At 36.4% G+C, this 27,127-nt stretch overlaps 1 protein-coding gene across 3 annotated transcripts; it reads left to right on the forward strand.

The window, feature by feature from the left end:
* Positions 1-17,753: 17,753 nt before the first annotated feature.
* On the forward strand, positions 17,754-26,891 carry Zcchc9 (zinc finger CCHC-type containing 9). Of its 3 annotated transcripts, none has more exons than XM_015497858.2 (6): positions 17,754-18,215; positions 19,599-20,008; positions 22,472-22,622; positions 22,845-22,937; positions 25,049-25,117; positions 26,308-26,891. In XM_015497858.2, exons 2-6 carry the CDS (start codon positions 19,625-19,627, stop codon positions 26,424-26,426), a joined length of 816 nt encoding a protein of 271 aa, XP_015353344.1. In that variant the 5' UTR covers positions 17,754-18,215; positions 19,599-19,624; the 3' UTR covers positions 26,427-26,891. The 3 variants fall into 3 exon arrangements, with proteins under 3 accessions (XP_015353344.1, XP_015353345.1, XP_015353346.1); XM_015497859.2 differs by having other exon boundaries at positions 18,134-18,215; positions 19,583-20,008; XM_015497860.2 differs by lacking the exon at positions 17,754-18,215 and adding an exon at positions 18,253-18,587.
* The last annotated feature ends 236 nt before the right edge of the window (positions 26,892-27,127 follow it).

A 27,127-nucleotide genomic window follows, 5' to 3' on the forward strand; every position in this document is an offset into this window, starting at 1 on the left:
ACTGGAGTGAGATGGTATCTTAGGATGGTTTTGATTTGCATTTCTCTGACTGCTAGAGATGGTGAGCATTTTTTCATGTACTTGTTGATTGACTGTATGTCCTCCTCTGAGAAGTGTGAGTTCTTTGTATACTCTGGATATTAGGGCTCTATCTGAAGTGTGAGGAGTAAAGATTTGTTCCCAGGATGTAGGCTCCCTATTTACCTCTCTTATTGTTTCTTTTGCTGAGAAAAAAACTCCAAACCAAAGGAATGAGCAATCTATTCAACGACATCCTAACTTTTAAAAGGTGTGATAAGACTTGAGAGACACACCAGAAGAGGTGAGATGAGAATCAGAAGGCTTTATCATTTTTTTGATTAGTATTCCAATCCTATTCTTTGTCATGTTTAAGCAAGAATATGAAAAAATTCAAGCTTTTTCAGGGCAGAACACAACTTCACATTATTCCTATTTTTTACTGCTCAGCAACCTCAAGCAACTTCTACTAATGGGTTTCTCCTGCTAGACACTTCAGATACCATTTTCCTTCACTTCTGAAATCAAGCAGTAATGCTTGCAACCTTGTTATTTGTTGAGACAACCAAGCAAATAAAAAGGGCCATCTCCATGTGCATGTCAGATAACAAGACTCTATTACAAGCTTTGTATCCTATGGCAGTCATTTAACTTCTTGAGACTTGTTTATTGAACTGCAAAATAAGGACATAGGATTTTAAAAATTACATTTTCTATGAATCTGTATATAACTGGAAATTCTCATGTGTTATGTGAAAACTCACATGGACAAATAAAATTCTTCATAAATGAAAACTTTACAAATGATTCTCAGTGGAATATATACTCACTGAAGTACATTTATAAAATTACACATAAGGAAGAAAAATGTAGGAGATATAGCTCATCCTCAAGCACTAGCATGAGCAGGGGCCTGAGCTCAAATTTTATATACAGAGATATGAAAACTTGTGTTCTATAGGTGTTATACGAATTTTGATGCATTCCAATGTCATATATTTAAAAAATAAAAACAATTTAAAAAAAGAATGAGGAGGAGGAGCTGTTAAGATATGACTTCCTGGATCTAATTTTATTTCTAATAGTAGAGTCATTAATTTCCATTCTCTTTTGCAGTTTTTTTCTTTATATTCTAATGGAGTTCAGTAAGTGTCCAGAGGGTGCTAAGCACTATTAGGAACACTTTTCCATACACAACCCTCTTCTCTAGATCTATTTTATGCAATTTACTGCAGGACCTAAATGATCCATAACTCTTCCTTACTTAAACGCTAATAAATAAAATCCAAACACTTTAATTTTGCAAAATCTGGTTCTAGCTTTCAAGATTCAATTCCTTCCATTCCAAATTACTCTATAGCTCAGTTGGCTGCCTGAGTTCAAAGCTGCTCACTTTAGGGTAAAACACAACTATAATGATGGCACTCAGACTGGGCATTGGACACTATGGGTCCCACAGCACTCTCACTAGGAAGGCCATCTCAGAGGTGTGGATATGCCGTCTTGCTTCATGTTCCTGCAGATCAACATCATCAACTATTCTACAGCAACCAAGGCACTTATAACTTTTTTGCCTTCCCTCAGTATTCTTCCATTTTGTCTGTATCCATTCTTGCCTTTTCTCTATTTTATCTTTCTTCTTCCTTTTTGTCCCTTTGCCTTTGCAAATATTATATGCACACATACATATGTATGTATATATGTATGCGTGTGTGTGTGTGCATATGCATGTGTGTGTAAAATACAGGCCGGACTTTCTGTTACTTGATTAAAACAATACTGCCAAGCACCTGTTACCAAGAGAAAATCTGGGGAGAAATGATGATTTAGTGGTTCTAATTCCACATAAGATAGAGTAAATGCACACCATACCACCCTCTCTTCTTCCACTGCATGCAATGATAAATAAAATACAAATATCAGCTATTTGAGGAATCAAAAACAAATAGTAGCAGGAAGATTGGGGAAGAAGATCAGAATTTCAAGTACCACTGAATCATTTGTAAGTTAATAGTTGTTTCCCTCTGGTATCCTCCAGCCTGGATGTGACAAATGCCCAAACCTGGAAGTGGGCATTTGGGCACAAACAGAAAGAGCTTCAGAAGACTTCTCCTTCTTTCTTGAGTGGGAAAGTGAATTTTAACACCAGAACAACAATAATAAGAAAATGACATATTTCTTAGAGAAGAACAACTATTCAAACAACTGCAGATTTCTCATGAGAAACCTCAGAGACCAAAAGAGAGCAGAACATTTTTAAAGTGCTGAAGAAAATAAGTGTCAAGCCAGAATTCTATATCCAGTGGAAATATCCCTCAGTCATAAAAGTGATATAAGAATGTTTTCAGATAAAATTAATGAGAACCTGTTGCCAAAAGACCTGCTTTAGAAGAATTGTTAAAAGAAGTTCTTCAGACAGAAGCAAATTACATCAGAAGAAAACAGGGACAATCATGAATGAAGGAAGAACAAAAGAAATAGTAAATATTTAGATAAATATAATAGACTATTTTCTAACTGAGTTCTTCAAACTATGTTCAATGTTTAAAAACAAAACTTATAACATTTTCTGATGAGATTTTTCAATGTAAATACACGTAATAAATAACTAGAATATAAAGAGAAAAGGGCAAAGAGACCTATATGGTGATAAAGGTTCTACATCTACATCATACTTATAGTGGGAAAACACTGATTCTGAGAAGACCGTGTAGAGATGTGCACTATATGTGTTTGTGTATTTATATATATATAATATATATAAACGTTTATACATATACATATACCCTTTCCACACTTCTTGTTAAACATTATTAACACTCCATTTTAATTGTGTTTTTGACTGTTTTTTCATCTATTGTGCTTTATATGTTGTAATGTTGTTTTAAAATTTTTAATTATAAATTTATATATGTTTATAAATAAATTACAAAATTTATGTATATAAAATGTCTCTCTCTCTCTCTCTCTCTCTATATATATATATATATATATAAACCACTTAAAAAACTAAACTACAACATATACTATAAAGCACAATAGATGAGAATACAGTCGAAAACACAATTAAAATGGAGTGTTAACAATGTTTAACAAAAAGTGTGGAAAGGGTAAACAAAGGAATAAAAAAAGAGAGGCATTAGAAAATGAATAATAAAATGGCAGGATATTTTGAAAGAGCACTACTGAACATTTTGAGATTAATATTACACTTTTTTCCTCAAATCTCATCATGACAATTTTTACAGAAAATCTGGCTGTATGAAATATAATTGTGATATGAAAACGGGTTCTCACATGGGGAAGGCCATCTCAGAGGTGTGGATATGCCGTCTTGCTTCATGTTCCTGCAGATCGAAATCCTCAACTATTCTACAGCAACCAAAGCACTTATCCCTTTTTTGCCTTTCCTCAGTATTCTTCCACTTTGTCTGTATTCATTCTTGCCTTTTCTCTATTTTGTCTTTTTTTCCTTTTTCTCCCTTTGCCTTTGCAAATATTATATGCACACATACATATGTATGTTTATATGTATGTGTGTGTGTGTGCATATGCATGTGTGTGTAAAATACAGGCCTGACTTTATGTTACTTGGTTAAAACAATGCTGCCTTTTCTATGCAAGCTATTACAAGAGGAACTGAGGAATTAGATAACATAATCCTTGTCCTTCAAGAGCATCATTATACTATTCTTTCTGTGTACAAACTATAAACTGCCAGATCTATCTTAGTGCCCATGTCAGTATTAGCAATTCTCAAGGCAACAAGGATTTCACTGACCTGTCAGAACATGAACTTCCCTATCTGAGTACAGGACTATGAGATTTACAATATAGAAAGCATGTCTCATAGGAAAATGAAATTCTGTATTCTAGTAGAACAAGAAACCCAATTCTACTCCACTCCATAAAATATCTTAAAGTATCTTTACAAGACAGTATTTTACTTGGTCTGCTTCTGGTTGGTTGCCTATTTACAAATCCCAAATAGATGGTGGACGATAACATTCTGAAAATATCTTCCCAGGAGCTTTACATAGAGTTTTGATTTTTTTGTGGTTAAAAACTTTGCAAGAGACAGAATTCCCTGTATTTACAATACCAGTCTACCTTTTACTTACAACCAGGTGCCGCAGTCTGGCTGGGCACAATCAGGAGCCACTTGTCAAAAGAAACTAACTTTATTTTTAGAACCACACACGCCAAACAAAACAGCCTCTCAGGAAAAATCCTCAGAGCCTCAACTGCCACCACCGGCTTTCCACAAGCCTCTCTCTCCCACACAACCTTCTCTCTACCTCCCACAATCCTCCTGCTCTTGAGGCCGATTGGCTGGGTCACGTGGGCGGAGCCAAAAAAAGTCCCCCAATGAGCAGCTCCGTGGTCTGAAAGGGCAGGGAAACAGTCCAATGAGCATCACCGCAGAGGAGCCAATCAGCTAGATGTTGCTGGGGCCGAGGAGCCAATCAGCTAGATGTTGCTGGGGCCGCTGTGAGCCAATCATCAGCCGGCAGCTGGAAGTTTGCTGGCAGCTGGAAGTTTGCTGGGGCCCCTTCGGCTGTGGCTCTCAACATCTCCCCCTCTCTGTTTAAACAACAAGCATGTGGCTTAGGGACCGTGCCTGCCTTAGGTTGTCCAATAGTACATATGGTCCTTAGGTTGGTACCATTGCAATTGGATCTTACCCGTCACTGACTACCGGTCCAGTATACAGCCACACCTGTGGAGAGGTCTTTGTACCAGCGGGGGGGTGAGGTTCTTTGCCTCACCTCTGTTGGCCCCCAAATTTTAGCTGGACGATCATGACAAGCAGAAGGGAGGAAGATACACCAAGCCAATTGACGGCTCCTTTTGGAAAAATTGTACCACCGATGACATCATCAGCAAAAATACCCCAACACTACCACAAGTCGCTGCACCAACAGATAGTTCACAATGCATACAGGTGAGCTCACAATGTGTCCAGGCAAGTTCTGCAAGCAGTTCAGTGATGGCTATTGTAGAAGCTGTAGATTGGTTTTATCTTTGACTTCACCAGCACTGGGATGAAGATAGGAATTCTGGCAATAATGGCTAAAGAAAAAATTATGTAACATTACAGAAGGCACTAAAAGAAAACAATTTTCTTAACAATTTACATTATCTTTAAGAGAATTATTAAATATAATGAAAAGGAAAGGTGAAAGTAAACAAACAGATCTGTTAACCTTCTTTTGTGTTCACATATTAAAACAATCTTTAACAGCTGTTTACCCAATTAAATTAAACCATTTAAATCACGTGAATTAAAAAAAAATATTTGGATCCATTTTATCATGAGCGCTCATCATATATGATATATGGACATACATACATTCAAACATATAACACAAAACACAAGTGTGCACACATAATATAATACATACAACACATAACATTATAGTAAAGGCCTTATAACTTTTTACAGGTGAAATCTCCATTGCAATGTTTAAAAACTCTATAGTCAAAAAATAGAACTGATCAGCAAAACATTAACCTAGGTCTGTATGAGCTCAAAAAACAAAATAGAACTTCATGATATGGCAAAGGGCAATAATAAAATAGATATTGAAAAAAGCATCCTGGTTCTGTTGCAGATGTAAGAATAGCCAAACTGGAGTTTTGGATATCAGTTGTTATGGATTTGAGCCAAATCATCTTCTTTTTGGTCTGTAGAAATCGCTTTAGTTAATCTTTCTGGAATCCAAATCGGCTGCTGTTCTCCCTGTGGAAACACATAAACAGACCCCCGACTCCAGACAATCACTGGGTCAGGACCTTGGTTAATCTCTCTGGAATCCAAATCGGCTGCTGTTCTCCCTGTGGAAACACACAAACAGACCCCCGACTCCAGACAATTACTGGGTCAGGACCTTTCCATTGTCCTGTTAGAATATCCTTCCAAAGTACCTTGGGCTTATGTACATTTTTTGGACACATATGCCTTTCCGCAGCACTAAGTCCTGATGAATCCAAATTTAAAAAGTTTAGAGTAAAAAGGGTTATTTTAAGTTTATCTTTGGGGAATATATACCCCTTCCCAATTCCTTCTTTTTGCTTTAATAAGTACATTTTAATAGTTTGATGAGCTCTTTCAACTATGCCTTGTCCCTGTGGATTGTATGGGATTCCTGTTATATGAGTAATGCCAAATGTTGAGCAAAATTGTTTAAAAGAGGTAGAAGTATAACCAGGGGCATTATCTGTTTTTAACTGTTTTGGAACACCCACAGTGGCAAAATTTTGTAAGCAATGAGCTATAACATCTTTAGTTTTTTCTCCGGCATGAAGGGAGCCCATCAAAAATCCAGAAGAAGTATCAACTGTAACATGCAAATATTTTAATTTTCCAAATTCTGGCAAGTGTGTGACGTCCATCTGCCAAATATGGTTAGGTATCAATCCTCTAGGATTGACTCCAAGATTAACTTGTGGTAAAAAGGTCACACAATTTTGACATTGTTTTATTATTTGTCTAGCTTGTTCCTTAGTTATTTTAAAACGCTTTTGTAAAGTATTAGCATTGACATGGAACTTTTTATGAAAATTTATAGCTTCTTCTAGTGTAGAGAAAATATGTATGTCATGTGTAGTTTTATCTGCTAAATCATTGCCCAAACTAAGGGCTCCAGGCAATCCTGTATGTGCCCTGATATGTCCTATAAAGAATGGATCTTTTCTGTCCCAGATTAGACTTTGTATAGTGGAAAGCAAAGAGAAAACAGTAGAAGAAGGGGAAATCCTACCAGCATCTTCAAGAGATACTATAGCATTAACTACATACTGACTATCAGAAAATAAATTAAATACAGAATCTTTAAACATCACAAAAGCTTGTAAAACTGCATTAAGCTCTACCTTTTGAGCTGATTGTTTGGGTACTAAAAATGTAAAAGTTTGATCAGGGGTAACTACTGCTGCTGTACCATTATTTGACCCATCAGTGAATATATTTGGAGCATTCATGATAGGTGTTTTTCTTGTCATTTTTGGAAAAATTACAGGATGCAATGACCAAAAAGACAATAAAGGATTAGATGGTAAGTGGTTATCAAATGAAACATTAGATTTGCACATGATTATTGCCCAAGTATTTAACTCATTAGCTAACTCATCAATTTGATTCATAGTATATGGAGTAATAATTTTATTGGGAGAAATTCCAAACACTCCCTTTGCTGCTTTTATTCCTTTGAGTATTAATTGTCCTACAGCCTCAGGATACCTAGTAAGAATAGTGTTAGGAGAATAAGATAAATGTATCCATAATAATGGACCTTCTTGCCAAAATACTCCTGTAGGAATATTTTTTGTTGGTAGTACAATAAATAATAAAGGCAAACTTATATCAATTCTATCCAAATGCATATTTTCCATATATGTTTCAATGATTTTTAATGCCTTTCTTGCTTCAGGCGTTAACATTCGGGGTGAATTTGGATCTGATGGACCTTTTAGGATATCAAATAAAGGTCCCAACTCTCCTGTTGGTATACCTAAATAAGGCCTTATCCAATTTATGTCTCCTAATAACTTTTGAAAGTCATTAAGTGATTTGAGTTGATCTACTCGTATTTGAATTTTTGGTGGACGGACCATGGTTGAGGATAATAGAACTCCTAAATAATTAATTGGAAAATTTAATTGTACTTTATCTATTGCTATCTCTAGATTATAATTTTTTAATAAGTTTGTAAGTGTGGCATAACATTCTAGCAATGTGTTTTTATCTTTGTGTGCTAATAATACATCATCCATATAGTGAAATATTTGTAGTTCAGGATTTTGATTTCTAAGTGGCTGGATTACTTTGTTAACATAAATTTGACACATAGTTGGGCTGTTAGCCATCCCTTGAGGGAGTACTTTCCATTCATATCTCTGATCAGGACCTTCATGATTCAGTGCAGGGATAGTAAATGCAAAACGTGGACTATCCTCAGGATGAATTGGAATTGAAAAAAAACAATCTTTAATATCTATAACTAAAACATACCAGGTTTTTGGCAAAGCAGACAATTGAGGAATCCCTGATTGAGCAGGTCCCATAATAACCATCTCATTATTAATGGCTCTTAAATCTTGCAATAATCTCCATTTACCAGATTTCTTTTTGATGACAAAAATGGGAGTATTATGGGGAGATACAGAAGGTTGTATATGTCCTTCTGCTAATTGTTGTTTGACCAGGTCATGGGCTGCTTGTATCTTTTCTTTAGTCAGGGGCCACTGAGGAACCCATACTGGTCTTTCTGATTTCCAAGTAATTTTTATTGTCTCAGTGGCCCTTTCTGAAAATCCAACCCATGTCTGTCTGTTCCTTGATCTATTTGTATTGGTGCTGCTATACCTTGTTCTTGTTTTTCTAATCTTTTTCCTTTCCTAAAACCTTGTCTAGTCATAATAGTGGGTGCATTTTGGTTGATGTTATTTGTTAATGTCAAACCTAATTGATCTAGGACATCTCGTCCCCATAAATTTACGGGAAGATGATCCAATACATATGGCTGTATAGTTCCTTCACATCCTTCAGGATCCTTCCAATCTAATACCATTGCACTTCTATGGGGATTAGTCGCCACTCCTAGGCCTCGAAGCGTTTGAGTGGCTTGTTGTAATGGCCAATGTTTTGGCCATTCTTGACGAGAGATGATGCTAAGGTCTGCACCTGTATCCAGTAGCCCATTAAATTCATGTCCTTGAATATTTAGTTTTAGCATGGGGCGAGAATCTAAATTTAAAGAAAGCATAGCCCAATCTACACCTGTGGAGCCTAATCCCTTGGAACCTCTTTCTACAGTACGACTGGAAAATTTATCATGTAGGCTGGGTATTATTAGTAACTGTGCTATTCTATCTCCTGGTGAAATTACTGATATACCCTTTGGAGAACTGGCTATAATTTTTATTTCACCTTCATAATCGGGATCAATTACCCCAGGACTTATCATAAGTCCTTTTAGAGTAGAAGAGCTGCGTCCCAATAATAAGCCTACTGTTCCTTTGGGAAGAGGTCCTTTCACCCCTGTGGGAATGATTTGAACTCCCATCTCTGGAGTTAGTACTGCTCTGGCGGAGGCGCAGATGTCCAACCCTGCGCTCCCTCTGGTTTGTCTGATGAGGGATCTGATGGACAATGTGTCCTGGGCACTACCCTGATGGGGTTGCTGGGTTCCTCCAGTGCTCCGTATATTTGTGGTTTTGGGCCCCGGAGCATTGGGCCCCCCTGTCCATTTTTTGGCAATGGAGCCCGATGCCTTTCTCCACGATATCGTGGATAAACACCTGGTCCTTGTTCGTTTTTTGATAATGGAGTACCCTCTATGGTGGTTTGAGAACGGCATTCATTAGCCCAATGTCTCCCTCTACGGCATCGTGGGCAAATACCTGGTATTCTACTCCTTTGATACCTAGTTTTGTTAAACCCTCCTCCAATGGGGCAATTCCTTTTAAAATGTCCTGTTTGTTCACAATTGTAGCATGTTCTTGGCCTGGCATCTAAAGCCTGTTTTACTGCAGCTGCCACAATTTGCCCTTGTTCATTAATGTCTCTGGCATCTAAAGCCTGTTTTACTGCAGCTGCCACGACTTGCTCTTGTTCATTAATGTCTCTACATAATTTAATATATGTGTTTAAATCTTCATGTTTCCATGGTCTAATGATATCTCTGCACCAACGATTCGCTTGCTCATAAGCCAGGTGTTTTAGTAATGGCATTGCTTGTTCTGTATTCCCAAAAACTCTGGTAGCTGTTTGAATAAGCCTATCTACAAATTCAGCATAAGGTTCATTAGCTCCTTGTATTACCTTAGATAATTGAACTTGTAAACCTCCATGTCCTTGTAAAGTCTTCCATGCCTTAATTGCATCTGCAGCAATTTGTGCGTATACACCAGGATCATATGCAATTTGTTGCTGCTGATCCTCATAAGGTCCCTTTCCTAACAACATATCTAGATTTCTCTGAGGATAACCAGCTGCTGCATTTCGCCTAGCCGTCTCCTTGCAAAATTCCTCATTGGCAACCTTCCATAACAGGTATTGTCCTCCATTTAGCACAGCTTTACACATATTAGCCCAATCTGCTGGCGTCATGTTCAAGTTGTTAATGGATTCGACCATGCTTACAGTGAAGGGTGCTTGAGGACCATAGGTTGTTACAGCCTCTTTTAGCTGCTTCACTGTTTTGAAATTTAAAACTTGGTAAAATCGCTGCCCTCCTGCCTCAAATACAGGGCATGTTAATATTTGAGATCTTGTCTCAGGATCCCAACTATCAACTGCGGGGGTTGGGGACCTCCCAGCATATGGAGGTGGCCTTGTTAGTTGGACACTTACGTCCTCTGGTGATAGAAAGGTGTTAGTAGCAGTCTCCTGTTGTAACTTTCCCCCTGATGGCTTTTTCTGTTTTACACTTTCTTTCTCTGTCTGACTAGCTTGAGAGGCCTTCTCTTTTACTTGAATCTTTTCCTCTGTCTGACTAACTTGAGAGACCTTCTCTTTTACTTGAATCATTATGTCTTCTTCTTCCTCTACCATTGTCTGAACTGAAGGCTTTGGACTAAGCAAACAAGATATGAACGTCCACAATGGCAATGTGCCAACTGGCAGAGTCCCTGGGCTTTTCTTTTCTATTCTTTTTAAATCTTCACCATGATGGTTCCATTGTGATATATTTAACAACTCCTCCTTAAAAAGCCATGGGCTACATTTTTGTATTGTATCAACGTATGCCCTGATTGTTCTTGATTTTACTGAGATGCCTCCTTCCTCTAACAATTTACTTAACACTCTTTCAGTTTGTTTTTTACTAATTTCTGATCCCGTATTTCTACTATAATACAACTCAACAAGATAACGCCTAACAAAACTGAAACTGAGTGAAACAAAATTGGAACAACACAAAATCATTATAATAGCCTCCTGAAATGTCCATCCGTCCTTTCTCCCTATCTGTTCCTCAGATGTGAGCGGTTTTTCTTCCATCTTACACATCTCCAGGGACAGGCAACTTAAAACAAAAGTGAAACAAAATAACAAAAGAAGAATCTTAAAATGGCTACCCATCCTCTTGCCCTGCCCTCAGGGGCGAGCAGTTCACTTACCCTCAGTCGCTCCCCGTGCGAGCCACCATATGCCGCAGTCTGGCTGGGCACAATCAGGAGCCACTTGTCAAAAGAAACTAACTTTATTTTTAGAACCACACACGCCAAACAAAACAGCCTCTCAGGAAAAATCCTCAGAGCCTCAACTGCCACCACCGGCTTTCCACAAGCCTCTCTCTCCCACACAAGCCTCTCTCCACCTCCCACAATCCTCCTGCTCTTGAGGCCGATTGGCTGGGTCACGTGGGCGGAGCCAAAAAAAGTCCCCCAATGAGCAGCTCCGTGGTCTGAAAGGGCAGGGAAACAGTCCAATGAGCATCACCGCAGAGGAGCCAATCAGCTAGATGTTGCTGGGGCCGAGGAGCCAATCAGCTAGATGTTGCTGGGGCCGCTGTGAGCCAATCATCAGCCGGCAGCTGGAAGTTTGCTGGCAGCTGGAAGTTTGCTGGGGCCCCTTTGGCTGTGGCTCTCAACAACCAGGAGTCATGCTTTAAGCAGTTATAGCAAAACTACATAATGATAAGGTTATATTCTGAAAAATGTGTCATGGGGTGATTCTGTTGTTGTGCAAACATCATAGAGTGCACTTACACAAACCTAGATGGTATAAGTCAATCCCTACATTGGCTTCTTGATGCAATCAAACGATACAGTAAACACGAGAGGTGTGAAGCCACTACCAGTATAAATGATGTACTGCTTTACAACAAACTACTTTTATAAGTAGAAAGAGTACAATTTCAAATAATGATGAGTACCCTAAATAAACCAATACAACCATTTATTACCAAAATTCCGTACACATGATTGTACATACCATACTTTTATATGACTGGCAGCACAGTGGTTTGTTTACACCAGCATCACCACTAACACATGAGTCACATGCTACACTATTACTAGATGACAGGAATGTTTCAGTTCCATTATAATTTTATGGGATCACCACTTTATATGTGGTCAGTCACTGACTGGTACATCACTATACAGTATATAACTATAACTATACAGTTATTCTATTTTATACAGAGCAACCTTCAGAAATAACAAATTTTCTTTTTTATGGAGTCTACTCATATACAGATTGGGAGTATAAGAGCTGATCCTTAATCCCTTTACATAAATCCGTCTTCGCAAATACTCAAAAAAGTCAATGCAACTAACTCTGCATGCCTCCTAAGTTGTACCAAATAGGTAAGCACAAGCTTGAAAGATCAGAGAGAACATTTACTCAAGTGTTTGGCTCACAGGAAGACTTCTTAATAAGTACCACATATAAATAAAATTAATGACTAATCTGTTTTTGATTATCTATAGATGAAGAATTTAAACATGTACCCAGTATGGTACCTTAAAATGTATTTAAAAAGTTAAAAAGTATTTGTGAAGTAAATAATTGAAATTCCAAGTAAAAATACTTACCAAACCTTTATATCCTATCACAATGTAAATTATTATTAATATTATAATATGTTATTCAATCTGTTTGTAGAATTCAAATCAGTCCTTACTCGTTCCTAAAATGTTTCTACAGTTCTTCCCTTTCCACAAACTATATCATTAACCCTGAATAATTTCTGGACAGAAGAAAATAAACATTAATTGTGATGTTTTAAAATTAAATTCAAAGTATAGCTAAAGCTGTATTTTGTTCTAAAATAATACAAAATGGAAGTACTTGGTGCATAAACCTTTATTCATGCTCCAGGATATTCTTTTTAAAAATTTTTTTAGTTATCAATGAACCTTTATTTATATGTGGTACTGAGAATCAAATTCAGCGCCTCACACATGCTAGGCAAGTGCTCTACCACTGAGCTACAGCCTCAGCCCCCAGGATATTCTTTTTTAAAAATATTTATTTAGTTATAGTTGGACACAATACATTTATTTTATTTATTTATTTTTATTTTTATGTGATGCTGAAGATTGAACCCAAGGCCTCGCACATGCTAGGAGAGCACTTTATTGCTGAGTCACAATCCCAGCGTCCCCCCCACCCCAACCAGGGCATTCTTTAATACCATTTTTGCCTCTTTTCATCTTACCTGTAAAATTAAGGCTTGAATTTATTGAAATCTGCAGCATCCCACTATACTGCAGGGTCAGAAAGTCTATTGAACAGGTAAATCCATCAAGAGATAACAATCAATTCTGTGTTGAGTACTACTAAAGAAAAGACAAGAGTCACTTCACAAACTTTGGAAAATTATTATGAATGCCAGTGGTTACCCACTTTTCTGTTTTATTTATTTTACTTGTGGTTACTATAAACCATGTTAGCCAGCTGATTTTGAAACATTCTAATTTAATATTCACTAATTTTTCAAATATAAAGCATCTACTTTCCTTCTTATATCTATTCTTATGTTCATTTAATAAAATGTAATATCTTCTACATATCAATCCTTTAATATAAGCAAGACAGAATAGGACACAAAGGATTCATATAATTTTGGATCCATATCATTTTTTATTCTTTTAATCCATATGCTTACAGTCTAGCCAGGGAGGCAGATAATATCGTGTGCTAAGTGCTAGAAAGGCTCCTGTATTTCTTCTATTCCTAATCTAATATTTAAACAGAGTACTTGTTTAAAAGTATATACAGAAAGCCTGGAATCAATAAGAAATACAACTATTGGGTAATAGGAAATTGGCAAATGATATGAACTGTTAATGTATAGAAAAAGAAATACAAATGACTTCTAAACATAAAAAGATGTTCAATCCCCCCCATAATAAATGAAATGACACTTTAGATAAATCATAATAACACTTTCACCTATGGCAGTTTGAAAACAACCCAAAAGTGACAATATAGTCTTTTGGGGAGCATGGAATTCTAATGCGCTCACACATTACTTCTGGATGGGTAAACTGTTACAGCTCTAAGGATTTTATATTTATACATATGTAATACACATATATATTTATATATGTGCAAAATGATGTGTGAATTTTTCATTGCAGAATTATCTTTAATAGTAACTTATTGGAAATAACAAAAATATACATCAGAAGAGGACTTGTTAAATAAAGTCTCTTCCTCACATTCTTTTTTGACTCATGGTAGATTAGGAGTTTATAAGTTTTGAAGCTCTCATTTTTTTCAATTTATCATACTGAATAATTGCTCTTAAGCTATCTTCAAGCTGACTGATTCCTCTGTGACTTCCATTCTATTATCCCAAAAGTAATTTTTATTTCAGGTATAATATTTCAATTTTAAAATTTCTAGCTGGTTCTTACATTTTCTATTCTATACTGAGATATCCTGTTTTTAATTCATTTACAGGATTCATTAACTTCCTTAAGCATAGTCATAATAGATTCTTTGAAGACTTTATTAACTCCAACATCTGACTCATCCTAGAGTTATTACATTTTTATAAAAATGTTTTACATTTTTCCTAGTTCTTTGCATATCAAGTCATTTTAGATTTTATCCTGGACATTGTAGATGTTATTTTGTATGTCCTTTGAGTTCTGTTTTATTCCTTAAGGAAAAAAAAAAAAAAAAGCAGGCAATCAACTTGCCTAGACTTACGTTAGAGGCTTTGTCTCACTTTTTGTGAGTGGCAATTTCAATCTGAGTTCATTTCATTTCTTTAATAAGACTCTGAGTTTATGGTATGCAGGTGTGCTTTGAGGGCTACCCTGAGACTTCCATGAGATTTATATACACAAGTAGAGAATTCAGTTTGTGGTTCTCTTCCCTCCAAAAGTTCCCTCCACCTCCATCTCCAGGTAGGACTATTTGTTGGATGCTCCTTTCCCTGGTTCTGTTCCTGCTGTACCATTTTATGACTATGGCTCAATCTCATTCCCTCTGCTAGATGTGCACACAAAGGGGCACTCAGCCATGTGCTAATAAATTCTATATATATGGAATCTTTTCACAGTTACCCACATTAATTTACTCATCTGAATCCACAGGTAGTTGGTTTCACATTTCATATAGAATTTATGGGATCATTAGAAGAGATGGTTTATAGAAAGTTTATATAATCATAAAAAGTTTTTGTTTGAATTATAAACAATTATCACCTATGCAAAAAGTTACATTAATATATTTTAAAAGAATATCTGTCAATGGTCAATTTCTCAAACTGGGTGATATATGCACAAACATTTGTTTTACAATTACTCCATTATGTTTTATATCTTTTTGGTATACATGTCACACTTTACATTTTAAAATAAGGTGCTAAGCTTTCATAATCAAAACCTTGGTTCTTCACATAATATTTATCTTGCTTATATTATGAAAATAATACAAGAATAGAATTTCAATAAATGAAAGGGGAAATTGAACTATAAAATTAATTACATTTTTAAAAAATCTCACACAGGCAAGGGTAACTCAGTAATTTTTTCTTCTTTTTTTGTATCAGGGATTGAATCCAGGGGTGCTTAACCACTGAGATACATCCCCAGCACTTTTTATATTTTATTTTGAGACAGGATCTTGCTAAGTTGCTTAGGGCCTTCTAAGTTACTGAGGCTGGCTTTGAGTCTCCTGCCTCAGTCTCCCAAGCTGCTGGGATTATAGACAATTCAGTAAATTTTAAAGTGGGTTTAAGTAGACAAACAATCCTCTGCAATATTACTAGGTAGTACCATAAAAAAAAGAATGACTTTTATGACTTTTGCTGGTAAGTGGATGGGTCTGGAGACTATCATGCTAAGTGAAAGAAACCAATCACAAAAAAACAAAGGTCGAATGTTTTCTCTGACATGTGGACGCTAACACAATATAAGAGGGAGAGGGAATAGAAGTTCTGTGGATTATACAAAGGGGAATGAAGGGAAGGGAGGGGGGACAGGAATAGAAAAGACAGTAGAATGAATCAGATATAATTTTCCCATGTTCATATATGAATATACCACCAGTGCAACTCCATACCATGTACAACTTCTAGAATGAAATCCTAATTAGAATAAGTTATACTCTATGTATGCATATCAAATACACTCTACTGTTACATATATCTAAAAATAACAAATAAAAAGACTACCAAAAAAGAAAAAAAAAAAAAAGCAGCAGGCAGTAGAGCATACAAGTTGTAGTTCAGAGCCTGATCTCTACATCTTTCTACCTATGTGAACTTGGATAAGATACTTCAGCTCCCTGAACTTGTTTCCTCATTGGAAAATGGAGAATAGTGCCTACGTCACAGGATATCAGGTGGATTAATTAGGCAAGGAAAGTAAAGCATGAAGCTTGGTGCAGACACCTATAAAATATTCAGTAAAAGCTATTTCTAGTGGTAATAAAAACATTTTATCCTGAATCACAAGATTTATTCTATGACCTACTTACTCAACTAACAATCTTTATTTGATGCAACTCCACAAAAACAAATTGAGATGTTCCTTCACTTACAGGAATGAACCACCTAGTCTAAAATTCAGCATACTAAAAGGGCAAATTTTAGTTGAATGCGCCCTCTAGTGGTGCATGTTATGTGCAAGTACCAGGCACCTACATAAGATAAAACCTAAGGTGAAAGTCACCAAGGTTGGTAATTAGAATCTGAAGCCAGTTGGTTAAGATCATTGTTATGAGAAACACTATCATATATCTCGTATAGCTCATTATTTTCAAGAGCTAGAGGACTGTTTTGTCTTTTAAAAGTTTCTAGAATATTCACGAAATTTTCTATGCTAAATCCTATTATTCCTGTGGTACTGACTTTAATCTTTCCTCTTAACTGGGACACTTTCTAGTTTTCTCTAATGTTGCAAAGTAACTATTCAGTTAAAAAATACATTCGGTTAAAAAATACAGTACGAAACCAAGCACCAACTATGTACCAGGTAATGGGGATACAGTAAACAACTTATTACACAATTCATTATGCAATATCAAAATTTGAAAAGTGCCATCAGGAAGTTTAGACTGCCATGAGTACACAACAGGGAATTGGTTTAGTATACGAAGAGACTGCAAGGTGAGGCTAGTGAAGTAGGCAGCTAAGGAGTTTGAACTTCATTCTAAGAACAATGAAAAAGGATGGAAGGGTTTGAAGTACATTGCATGTATCTGATTTGGCAATCTGATTTACACTTTCAAAGTTTCACTTCAAAAAGGCAGAGAAAGTGAATTTGACGGAGAACCAATGCCCAGACCAGAAGCACTGCTGGTGGTGAGACAAGAAGAAAGCTGGAACACGGGAGGTAGCAGTATTGATAAAAAGAAACAAAGTGAGCCGGGTTGTGGCTCATTTGGTAGAGCGCTTCTCTAGCCCTGGGTTAGATCTTCTGTAGCACATTTAAAAAAAAAAAAAAAAAAAAAAAAGTGGCAGAGAGAGAGAGAGGAAGTGGACCAATACTTAAGAAGTAAAATAAATGCAGAATGATGTGGGGATGGAGTAGTGGTCCGAGTGAACCGTGTGGCTGTGATGCCATTTTATCACTAGTACAACTGGTGGTGGTATCCAGGAGAGAATAATGAGTTGTTGAGGAAAGTAAACTTCCCTGGCCACAAGGTGTAATATTTCAATTGAATGCTCACCTAGCATTGAACAGGACCATACGGTACCTCCCCCATCAAATAGAGCCCTCAAATGCTTGTTGTTGTTGTTAACTTTTATCACAGTGACTTACTCCCACTGAGTCAATACCTTTACCTTGCCTCCGTCTTAAATGTTTATAACTCCCGCCCACTCTCAATTTTGCCAGATGTTTGTTGTTTTTCGAAGTCCAGTTCAAGCCACAGTCTCAAGGAACGTTTGGACATCTCTTTCCCCACTCCAGTGTTTCTCCCACTAAGTTGTAAATTCACAGACAACACAGATATGAAGATTGTGCACTCTTCATATCTGGGTCATCGGCGTCCAGAGCAGCACCCTTCAAACACCAGGAAATCCACAATCTTTTTCTCGTTTACGCGCTCAAAAGAATCTGAAAAGCCCACAACGCCACCTCTCCCTACAAACGGGAGATGGCTCACCGGAAATGACGCTCTATCAAGACATACGTGATTCCGGTCTCGATATCCCAGGTGCCATAGGGGGGCCGGGCTTCTCCGGCTTGCTAACTCGGCTTCTCTGGAGGAATCGCGCGAGGTAAGAAAGTGCGCGTGGCATACTGGGAATGAGATCCCCGAGTCCCTGGATGTCGTAGGGAACCTCCTGTTGATTTCCCCGGATCTGGCCGGACCTAAATGGAAACGCGGGAGGGCGGAGGAACTGGCTGCTGGATCCCTGAGAGCCCCCTGCTTCCAGTGGGGCGGAACCGCAGAGATGTGTGGCCTGTCAGGGGCCGGCTCTGGGATCGGCTTCAGCTGTTGGGGCGCTGGCCGCCGTGGACCCCTCCAGGCTGGGCTCTCCCACTTCACCCCCTGATACCCAGAGCGCCTCCTTCTTATGTACTCAGGGGAACAGCTCTAGCCGCTCTTGCCAGGCGCAGAATCTTCGGCACGAGCGCGTGTAAAAATGGTGTGTAGCGTCGCCCACCGGTTCTCCGGGTCGGCCCCTGGGCTCCTGTTGGTGCCCTGTTTGAGACTAGTGAGCGGATGCCCTCACGCTGATTGGCACACAGGATGCTGCCCTAAAAGGGATTACCTAGTAGTAGATCTGATCATTCATTGATGGTGGTTGATGTTCTCATTCACCGCAGAGAAAAAACTTTTCCAAATTGTTACTTAGTATGTAAAGTAACCGAAACATTGTTCCGTTTTATGTTGGAGCCAAATAATTCTTTGTAAAAGAAATTACTCCTTTAAAATGTGTATGCATCAAAATGAAATCTCTTTTTCTGAATATTAGAGTATATTTTGGGACACAATACCAAGATACACTTTTTAGTATTAAATATACTGTATGTTTTAAATCGTAATTTAAAGGAACTAATTGAAGATTATTTAAAACTTCTGGGATGCAAGCTGCAGATACTCAAATTAGAGAGGAAGACTTGATATCACCATGTGACTATAAACACTTTTGTATACCAGTTTTATTTATAACTCTGCCAAGAAGGGTTATAAAGATAAATCACATTAAAGGACAAGATTTCTGGATTCTTCTTAATCTGCTAGCCCAACTGTTGTGTCGGAAGACTAAGAAAGAAGATTGTGAGAAAGTAGCACAGGGAGTTAGAAAAATAAACAGCCAGGATTTGGGAGGAATAACTTTGTTCATTCACTGTATTACTGTGTGGTTTATAATTTATGAAATAATTTCTTGGCAAGTTATTTTCCAGTTTTAAGCAAATATATATGCTTTTTATTTCGACCAGTGTGGTGGCTTCCCTGGCAAGTGCCAGATTTATATTAGAAGCATATCTATACAACATATAGAATTTAATATATGTAAATATCTAAATGCAATTAAAAGTATTTTAATAATTAAAAGTTTAACATATGAGCATATTTGATACCGATATACCATCTCTTGTTTTTTTTTTTTTTTTTTTTTAATTGATGACTAACCAGACATGCTTATCTTAAGGACTGATAAGGTACCTCTGATGCAACATGACCAGGTGGGCACGAGTTACTACCACACATAATAAGAGACCCTTGCCTGCAACATCATGGGAGGACATGAAGAAGGGGTCCTTGGAGGGAACAAGCCAAAATCTACCAAATCGCAAACAACCTGAAGCCAATAGACTGTCCCTTAAAAATGTTGCACCCCAAGCAAAACATAAAAAGAACAAAAAGAAGAAAGAGTACTTAAATGAAGATGTAAATGGATTCATGGAATACCTAAAACAGAACTCACAGATGGTTCACAATGGGGACATGATAGCAATGGACAGCCAGGAAGTAAGGGAAGAAATTGCAGTTGCTTTAAAGAAAGACAGTCGACGGGAAGGAAGACGATTAAAAAGACAAGCAGCAAAGAAAAATGCAATGGTGAGATAATCACTTCTTCCATGTTATTTACTTTATATAGTTAGAAATTGTCATTCATATACTCACACATACACATAGAAGGGTCTAATTACTTTTGTCCTAAATTTATAAAGCATTTTTTTTAAGGTCTTGTACTTCAGCACATATATGCTAGGCACTCGATACATTGCTTAGTCATCACAGCACTACAAAGATGATGGCAATATCCCTATTTTATGGGTACAAAATACTGAATTGTAGGCAGGTTAAATAACTTGCTGTAAGCCAATTAACCAATATCGGGTGAAATTCAGTCCCAGACTTTAAAACTTATGCTCTTTACCCTGTCTTCCAATTGCCCTTTTTCAAATCGATATTTAAAAAATGAAGATTAGGTACCACAGGTTAAATGTGTGTAGTTCCCATTACTTGGAAAGGATGGATGTTCTTTTATCTTTATCCATAAAAATTCAAGACACAAGAAAAAGAGATCTAGCATGAATCACACTAGTAGTAACAGCAGAGTTAAAACTCCTTGAGATTTTCTAGTAATTGCTCCCTCTTTTAGCAATACTACATTCTGAATAATGCTGGGGGCAGCAGGTTTATTTCTGCAGTGCCTAGTCCTAGATTTTAAACTATGTCAAACACAGGAAATGAAATACTTAATATAATTTTTTCCATTCTCTAAGTGAATTTCCCATCTTCTACCAGGATGCTAAAAAAGAATCAGGACATATTGCCAGTTATTACACTTTGATTTTTTTCTTAGAATTGTGAAATGGAGAGCACTGTTTATACCGGTACAGACTGTATTATTATATTTAAAATTGACTATTTAGGGATCACACTGGTAAAGTATCCCTTATGGATAAATTTGGATAGAAAATAATCATTTTTATTTGGATTAGGATAAAGTTTTGTTTCACTTGTAAAATCAGTTATTTTAAAATATCTTTAAGCCAAGAAAGTTAATCTAACTTGAAGATAATTTAATCAACATAGGCTGTATGGTGGACTGCAGACCATTTGAAGACATTTACTGTTATACTTCTTAAGAAAAGCTTTATGCTTGTAATTAAGGACTAATGATGTTGTTTTTCACAAAAGGAGTGCTTAATAAATAGTATATGGCTTGTTTTAACCTACTGTCAATTCATTTTCTTGCTGTTTTTAAAATTCCTCATACTGTGTGTCAGTTCTTAAAGGCTAATAAATTGATTAAAATACAAAGATTTATCAGTCAAATCTCTATAAGCTAATTTACATTAAACCAAGAGACCAAGACTTCTCATTGTGGTGATCCAATTTTTAGCAGTAACTTTTCCTTCAGTGGTAGAATAAATATAGTCTATTCATTTAGATCAGTTCATTTTAAGTGTAAAAGTTATTGTAGACTTTAAAGGGACTCATTCTTCTCCAATGTTATTAAATAGGAAAAAAAAAAAGAAAGGACAGAGGTACAAAATGTGTTTTATTTTGCTTGTTGAATTTGCCTTTTTTAAAGAAAACCTGTGCTTATTAAACAACAAAAAAAAGTTAAATGACTATTTGTTACCTAAAAAATACATGTACATTTTTCCAGCTTAAATAAAATAATTCACTTATCTTTCATTTCTGATTATAATTGATGTTCTGTTTCATTTTGGCAGAAAAATATGTACCACATTGCTGAATAGTATGTAAAGATCTGTATATTGTTTAGGTTTTGTGTAAGAGCCAGATAATTATAATTATCCCTTTACAATATATGGTGCATATCTTCTAAAAATGAAACTCTATTTCTGAATGTTAAGTTTTATGAAAAGTACAAAAACAATAGATTCCAGGTGTAATGGCACACACCTGTAATCCCAGTGATTCAGGAGGCAGGAGGATCACAAGTTCAAAGCCAGCCTTAAAGCAACTTAGTGAGAACCTGTCTCACAATAAAAAATAAAAAGGGCGGGGAAGTGGCTCAGTGGTAAAGTGCCCCTGAGTTCAGTTCCTGGTACCAAAAAAAGAGGATATAATTTTTGCTACAAAATATATTATGTGATATGAATCATGCTTTAATTGGAAACATTTGAACCAAATTCATTCAATTATGTGAACCCTAAAAGTGTAAATATTAATTTGAGTGCTAATTTTATAGCCATTAAAAAGCTTCATTTTTCTGGTGCAGACATTTCCTATTAATAAAATGAATAGTCCATATTTATTCAATTCATTTACACAGTTGCCTGTTTAAAGCCATATATAACATTGTTTCTGAGATTGATAGATTTGGAGATTGAAAATCCTTAAAAGCATTGAACCCCTCTGATGGAAATGACATCTCTAGTCAGGAATGTGAGAAACACTTGTTATTCTACAAATAATATATTGAGTTGTTTTTTTTTTTCTTAAAAAAGCTAAATAGCTTTAAAATGAGAAATGTTTTAGAGACGTTATTGATAAGAAGTGTAGTTTTGCAATGTGGAAACTCACTTTTTGTTTTTCTAGGTATGTTTCCATTGTAGAAAACCTGGCCATGGAGTTGCAGATTGCCCAGCTGCCCTTGAAAATCAAGATATGGGCACTGGAATATGTTATCGATGTGGGTCCACAGAGCACGAAATAACCAAGTGCAAGGCTAAAGTAGACCCAGCTCTTGGTATGTTCTCTTTTACTTTCTTGGGTTTTGGGGTTGGGGGAGTGACCAATAAGTAGCCAACTGAGTTTTTTGTTGTTGACAGAATTTGTTATAAGTATGACACTTAATATTTTGAAATCATAAAATTTCAAGTTATGTAAAAAGAAATTATTTTAAAGTAATGTGAATTATGTAACTTGCTGTATACAGAATCAACTTAATACAAACTGGTGATTCTTACAGGTGAATTTCCTTTTGCAAAATGTTTTGTTTGTGGGGAAATGGGGCATCTGTCCCGTTCATGTCCTGATAATCCCAAAGGACTCTATGCTGATGGTGAGTACTGTTACCCTCATACATCAAACTATCAAACATGACAAATCATCACGCAGAGTTGTCATTTGATTTATTTACACTCTTAATCAGTTAGTGCATACATTTTGGAATAAATAGTGAAATCTCAAGAATTTCACAGTTTTTTTTAACAAGTGCTTTTAATGTACTGGAATTTTTGTACAATATGTCTTGATATATTAATAAGTCAGAAAAAATTAAGGTGTATTTTTCAAACATTTTTTTTGAGAGTGTGTTATACATTTGTACTTTTAAACATAACAGAAGCAGAGGGATTACATATCAAAACTAAAAGATTTTTAAAATAATGTTATGTATTTAATCTCAGCCTAGCATCTCATTTTGGTAGAAAGGATGGTATACACTACTCAGTTTTATTTCTGAATTTTTTCCTTATCTGGCATGGGATCATGTAACTTTTCTTAATTTAAGCTCAGCCAATGTCTTAAGGTCCTACAATAAAGCCTGTGATGTCTAAAACATTAGGAGGAGATTGTTAACTATTCATGTTTTGGCTGGCACCATCAGGCTGTAGACATCTCTTGTGTCTTGTGCTGAGTTCCCACTGGAGAAGTCCAGTGCCAAAGCATAGCTTTTGGAGTCAGTCAGACTTGGGTTATAACCTAGCACTACCACTCACGAGCTATAAAACTTTGATCAACTTACTAAACTTCTTTCATCTCAGTTTCCTCACCTATAAAATGGAGATGAGAAAACTATATTTCATATTTTATTGATTCCAAGACACACATTTTTTTTTTTTTTTTTACCATCTCAAATCTAAATCAGAATAGATCTTATCACTGTTGGGTCTCACATAATTGACATCTTTTTTTCTGGGAGATATGTGAAATAATGATACATGTTATGATCAGTATTATCTTAGATTTAGTCAAGTATGGCATTTACCTATTATGAGGATTAAATTGTATTTTTTCAAGTGCCTCTTCTGTTTCACTGTGTCATATAAAATGGTAAAGAGGCTTAAAAAAGAAAGGCAAGACGAGTAAATAACATAAACTTGAAATTTCAGCCAGATTTGTATCCTTTTCTAAGTGGCTTAATATTATAAGCATGATTATAGTAATGCCTGAACACTAAGCAATAGTGTTTTATTGTTAAGTGAAAAACTCATTTAGAAACCATGTGTGTTGTAATTCACAATCTTGAAATGTCACTTAAATAGATGGGCATTTTTATTAGGGTTAAGGGGCCTGTCGATGGAAGGTACTAAAACAAAAGTTAATTTTGTACCTTTCCTAACTGCTTAATCCTCTCTGACCTGTAGAATAGAACAGTAGTGATTCCTAACCTTTGTTTTCTTGTTTGTTTGTTTATTTGTTTTTGGGGGGGATCATTGACCATTTGGGAATCCAATAAAAATTATGGATACCCTCCTCAGAAAAATGCATCTGCAAACAACTTTTGTTACAAGTCCAAGACTCCACAGACCTCTGATTGTCTAACTATGATCAAGATCCAAGTTTCTGTGCCATGGTTCTTAGACAAAACCCTTCCACCTTCCCCTCCCCTCCCCTCCCCTCCCCCTGTCTCTTATACACATCNACCCAGGGCCTTGCATCTGCTAGGCAAGCACTGAGCCATAGCCCCAGCCCCCACTCCCTATTTTTAATTGGACAGATTGTGCCTTCAGAACTGGTCAGAATTTAATTTCTAGCTTCCATCACCGTGGGCAACTCGCTTATAACTTTCTCAGCCTCAGTTTTCCACACAGATTTCCCTAAATGTAGAAGGCCCCCAAAATGTATGCAGTTATTCTTTAGGAATAACATTCCACCTTCCCCTCCCCCTCCCCTCCCCTCCCCTCCCCTCCCCTCCTCTCCTCTCCTCTCCTTGTACCCAGAAGGCCAAGTTCAAGAGATAGTGGCTAGATAAAGCAGTACTCTGGAAAGGTAAGAGGAGTGGAGAATGAATTATTACTAGGAATCCTTGTACCTACCTAGGTATCTGACTCCAGCTACTTTTACAGCTGACAAAGACGTGAAGATTAAATAAAATATGAAACTGCTTTGAGATATTGAAAGCCCTGTGTTAAGTATGGATAGTATTCAGTAACTTTGTTCTTTCAATAGGTGGTGGTTGCAAACTTTGTGGTTCTGTGGAACACTTTAAGAAAGATTGCCCTGAAAGTCAGAATTCAGGTAAGTCCCTGGGCCTCTATTTCATAAGGGTAGTTTTATTATTTCTCTATTTTTGCTGCCTTTTGTTATTAGTAGCTCATAGGAGTTCTACAGATCTTAAGATGACCTGCTTTCCTATTGCTGTTCTCAGAGGACAAACTGACCAATAAGCCTGAAAGGATACTGGTTTATAAAACGTCTTATTCATTAATTTTTATATTTGGTAACTGATGAATTTAAATATAATGGAGCCTAAAGTCTCCTTTCACTAAGAGAAAAATCAAAATATGAAAATAACTTTCAACATTAATAGGACGGGATGCATTCATAAATGCTTTGCTTTGTGTGTACCTAAATGATTCAGAGTGATTGCAAAAACTGCCAAAAATATTACAGATGTGTTAATGACACAGCAACTGGCTAGTTATTTTCTCCCTGATGAAATACTAGCCTGTTCATCACAACTTCATAAATGTTGGCTCTACCTATAGCTGACTTGAGGAGGTGAGGATCATCATTCCATTAGTTTGCCTGGATTAGAATGATGATGATCTTGTATTAAAGAAAGCAAGGCAGTAAGATAGCCCAGCAGTGCTTCTTGAGGAAAAAAGCACATTTCTTTTTACATCAATAAGCCACAGTAGTACACTAGTATATTTGCCTCTTATTTCTTACCCCTAACATTTAAATGTGAGACCCAAGAGTTCTTGTTTACAGTCTTGTCTAGAATAAGATAGTCTTTACTGTAGTTTAGGGAGTAAGATTGAAATGATGAAGTGGAATTTGAATTCTCCCTCCTGGGAGGATTGCCACTTCCCAAATGATAAGACTGACAAGCAGATGTTGTATAATTTCACAGGTGGAATCTTGTGCATTTAAAACCAATGCTTCATAAGTCTTGCTGTTTACAGACTCTTGGAATTCATTGACTCTATAATGATGAACTCTGGGAAAGAATGAAAGAGCTTTCTCATCAGTTTGTGCATTGCAAAGTAGTTGCTGCATTTCCCTAATTGGGATGAGAAATTGCCTGTGGTACTCTGAAATCAAGGGTTATAATCAATTACAGAATTGCTCACTTTCTGTGAGTGATGGACTCTTCCCTCTTTGAGATTATTCACGTCAAAACTAGTTCCTTTGCTAACCCATTATCAATCTAAGTGGATGCATTTGATTAGCCTTTTCCTTATATACTGTCTTTTCTTTTACAGATCGAATGGTCACAGTTGGTCGCTGGGCAAAGGGGATGAGTGCAGACTATGAAGAAATTTTGGATGTGCCAAAACCAAAGAAACCCCAAACAAAAATACCTAAAGTTGTCAATTTTTAATAATGTTCAGTATCGTTGTTAATTACTATCATATTGTTATTTTCCGAACTGGGCGTGCTTTACAAGTTAGGCTTCCTTAGCCCCAAGAACAGTTTACTTCATTCTGTCCATCAATGAGTACTTCTACCGCTGTTTGGAGAAAATCACTGAAGAAAAGCACAAGATGATTAAATTGGATTCTCTGAAAGAACTTGTTTTTAATGGAGAAAACTTAGACAAAACTAAGTTATATAGTTGATTTTATATATATGTATGTGTATGTATGTGTGTGTGTGTGTATATATATATATATACACACACACACACATACATAACAAAAGCATACTGCTTTGCATTTGTGAATGAATTTTTGGTCATATTGTTTTCTCGGTGTAAAATATCAATTATTATACTAGAAATTTATAAATTGCCATAAAGTCTGTATTTTTAAAATATTGAATAAAAATGCACTTGCTGTTCCCTGAATATCTGATTCTGTATTGAACTAGTCATTGTTCATTAATATCCATATAACAATCCCTTTGAAATCAAAATCTTTTATAAGAATCCTGGATGGGGATAAGCAGGGATTTGGTTTTTGTTTCAGTTTTGACATAGTTAAGGATTATTAATGTTGGGGCTGGGGTTGTGGCTCAGTGGTACAGCACTTGCCTAGCATGCATGAGGCTCTGGGTTCGATCCCAGGAACACATAAACAAATA

The sequence above is a fragment of the Marmota marmota genome, unplaced genomic scaffold (genome assembly GCF_001458135.2).
Source record: "Marmota marmota marmota unplaced genomic scaffold, marMar, whole genome shotgun sequence".
NCBI lineage: Eukaryota > Metazoa > Chordata > Mammalia > Rodentia > Sciuridae > Marmota > Marmota marmota.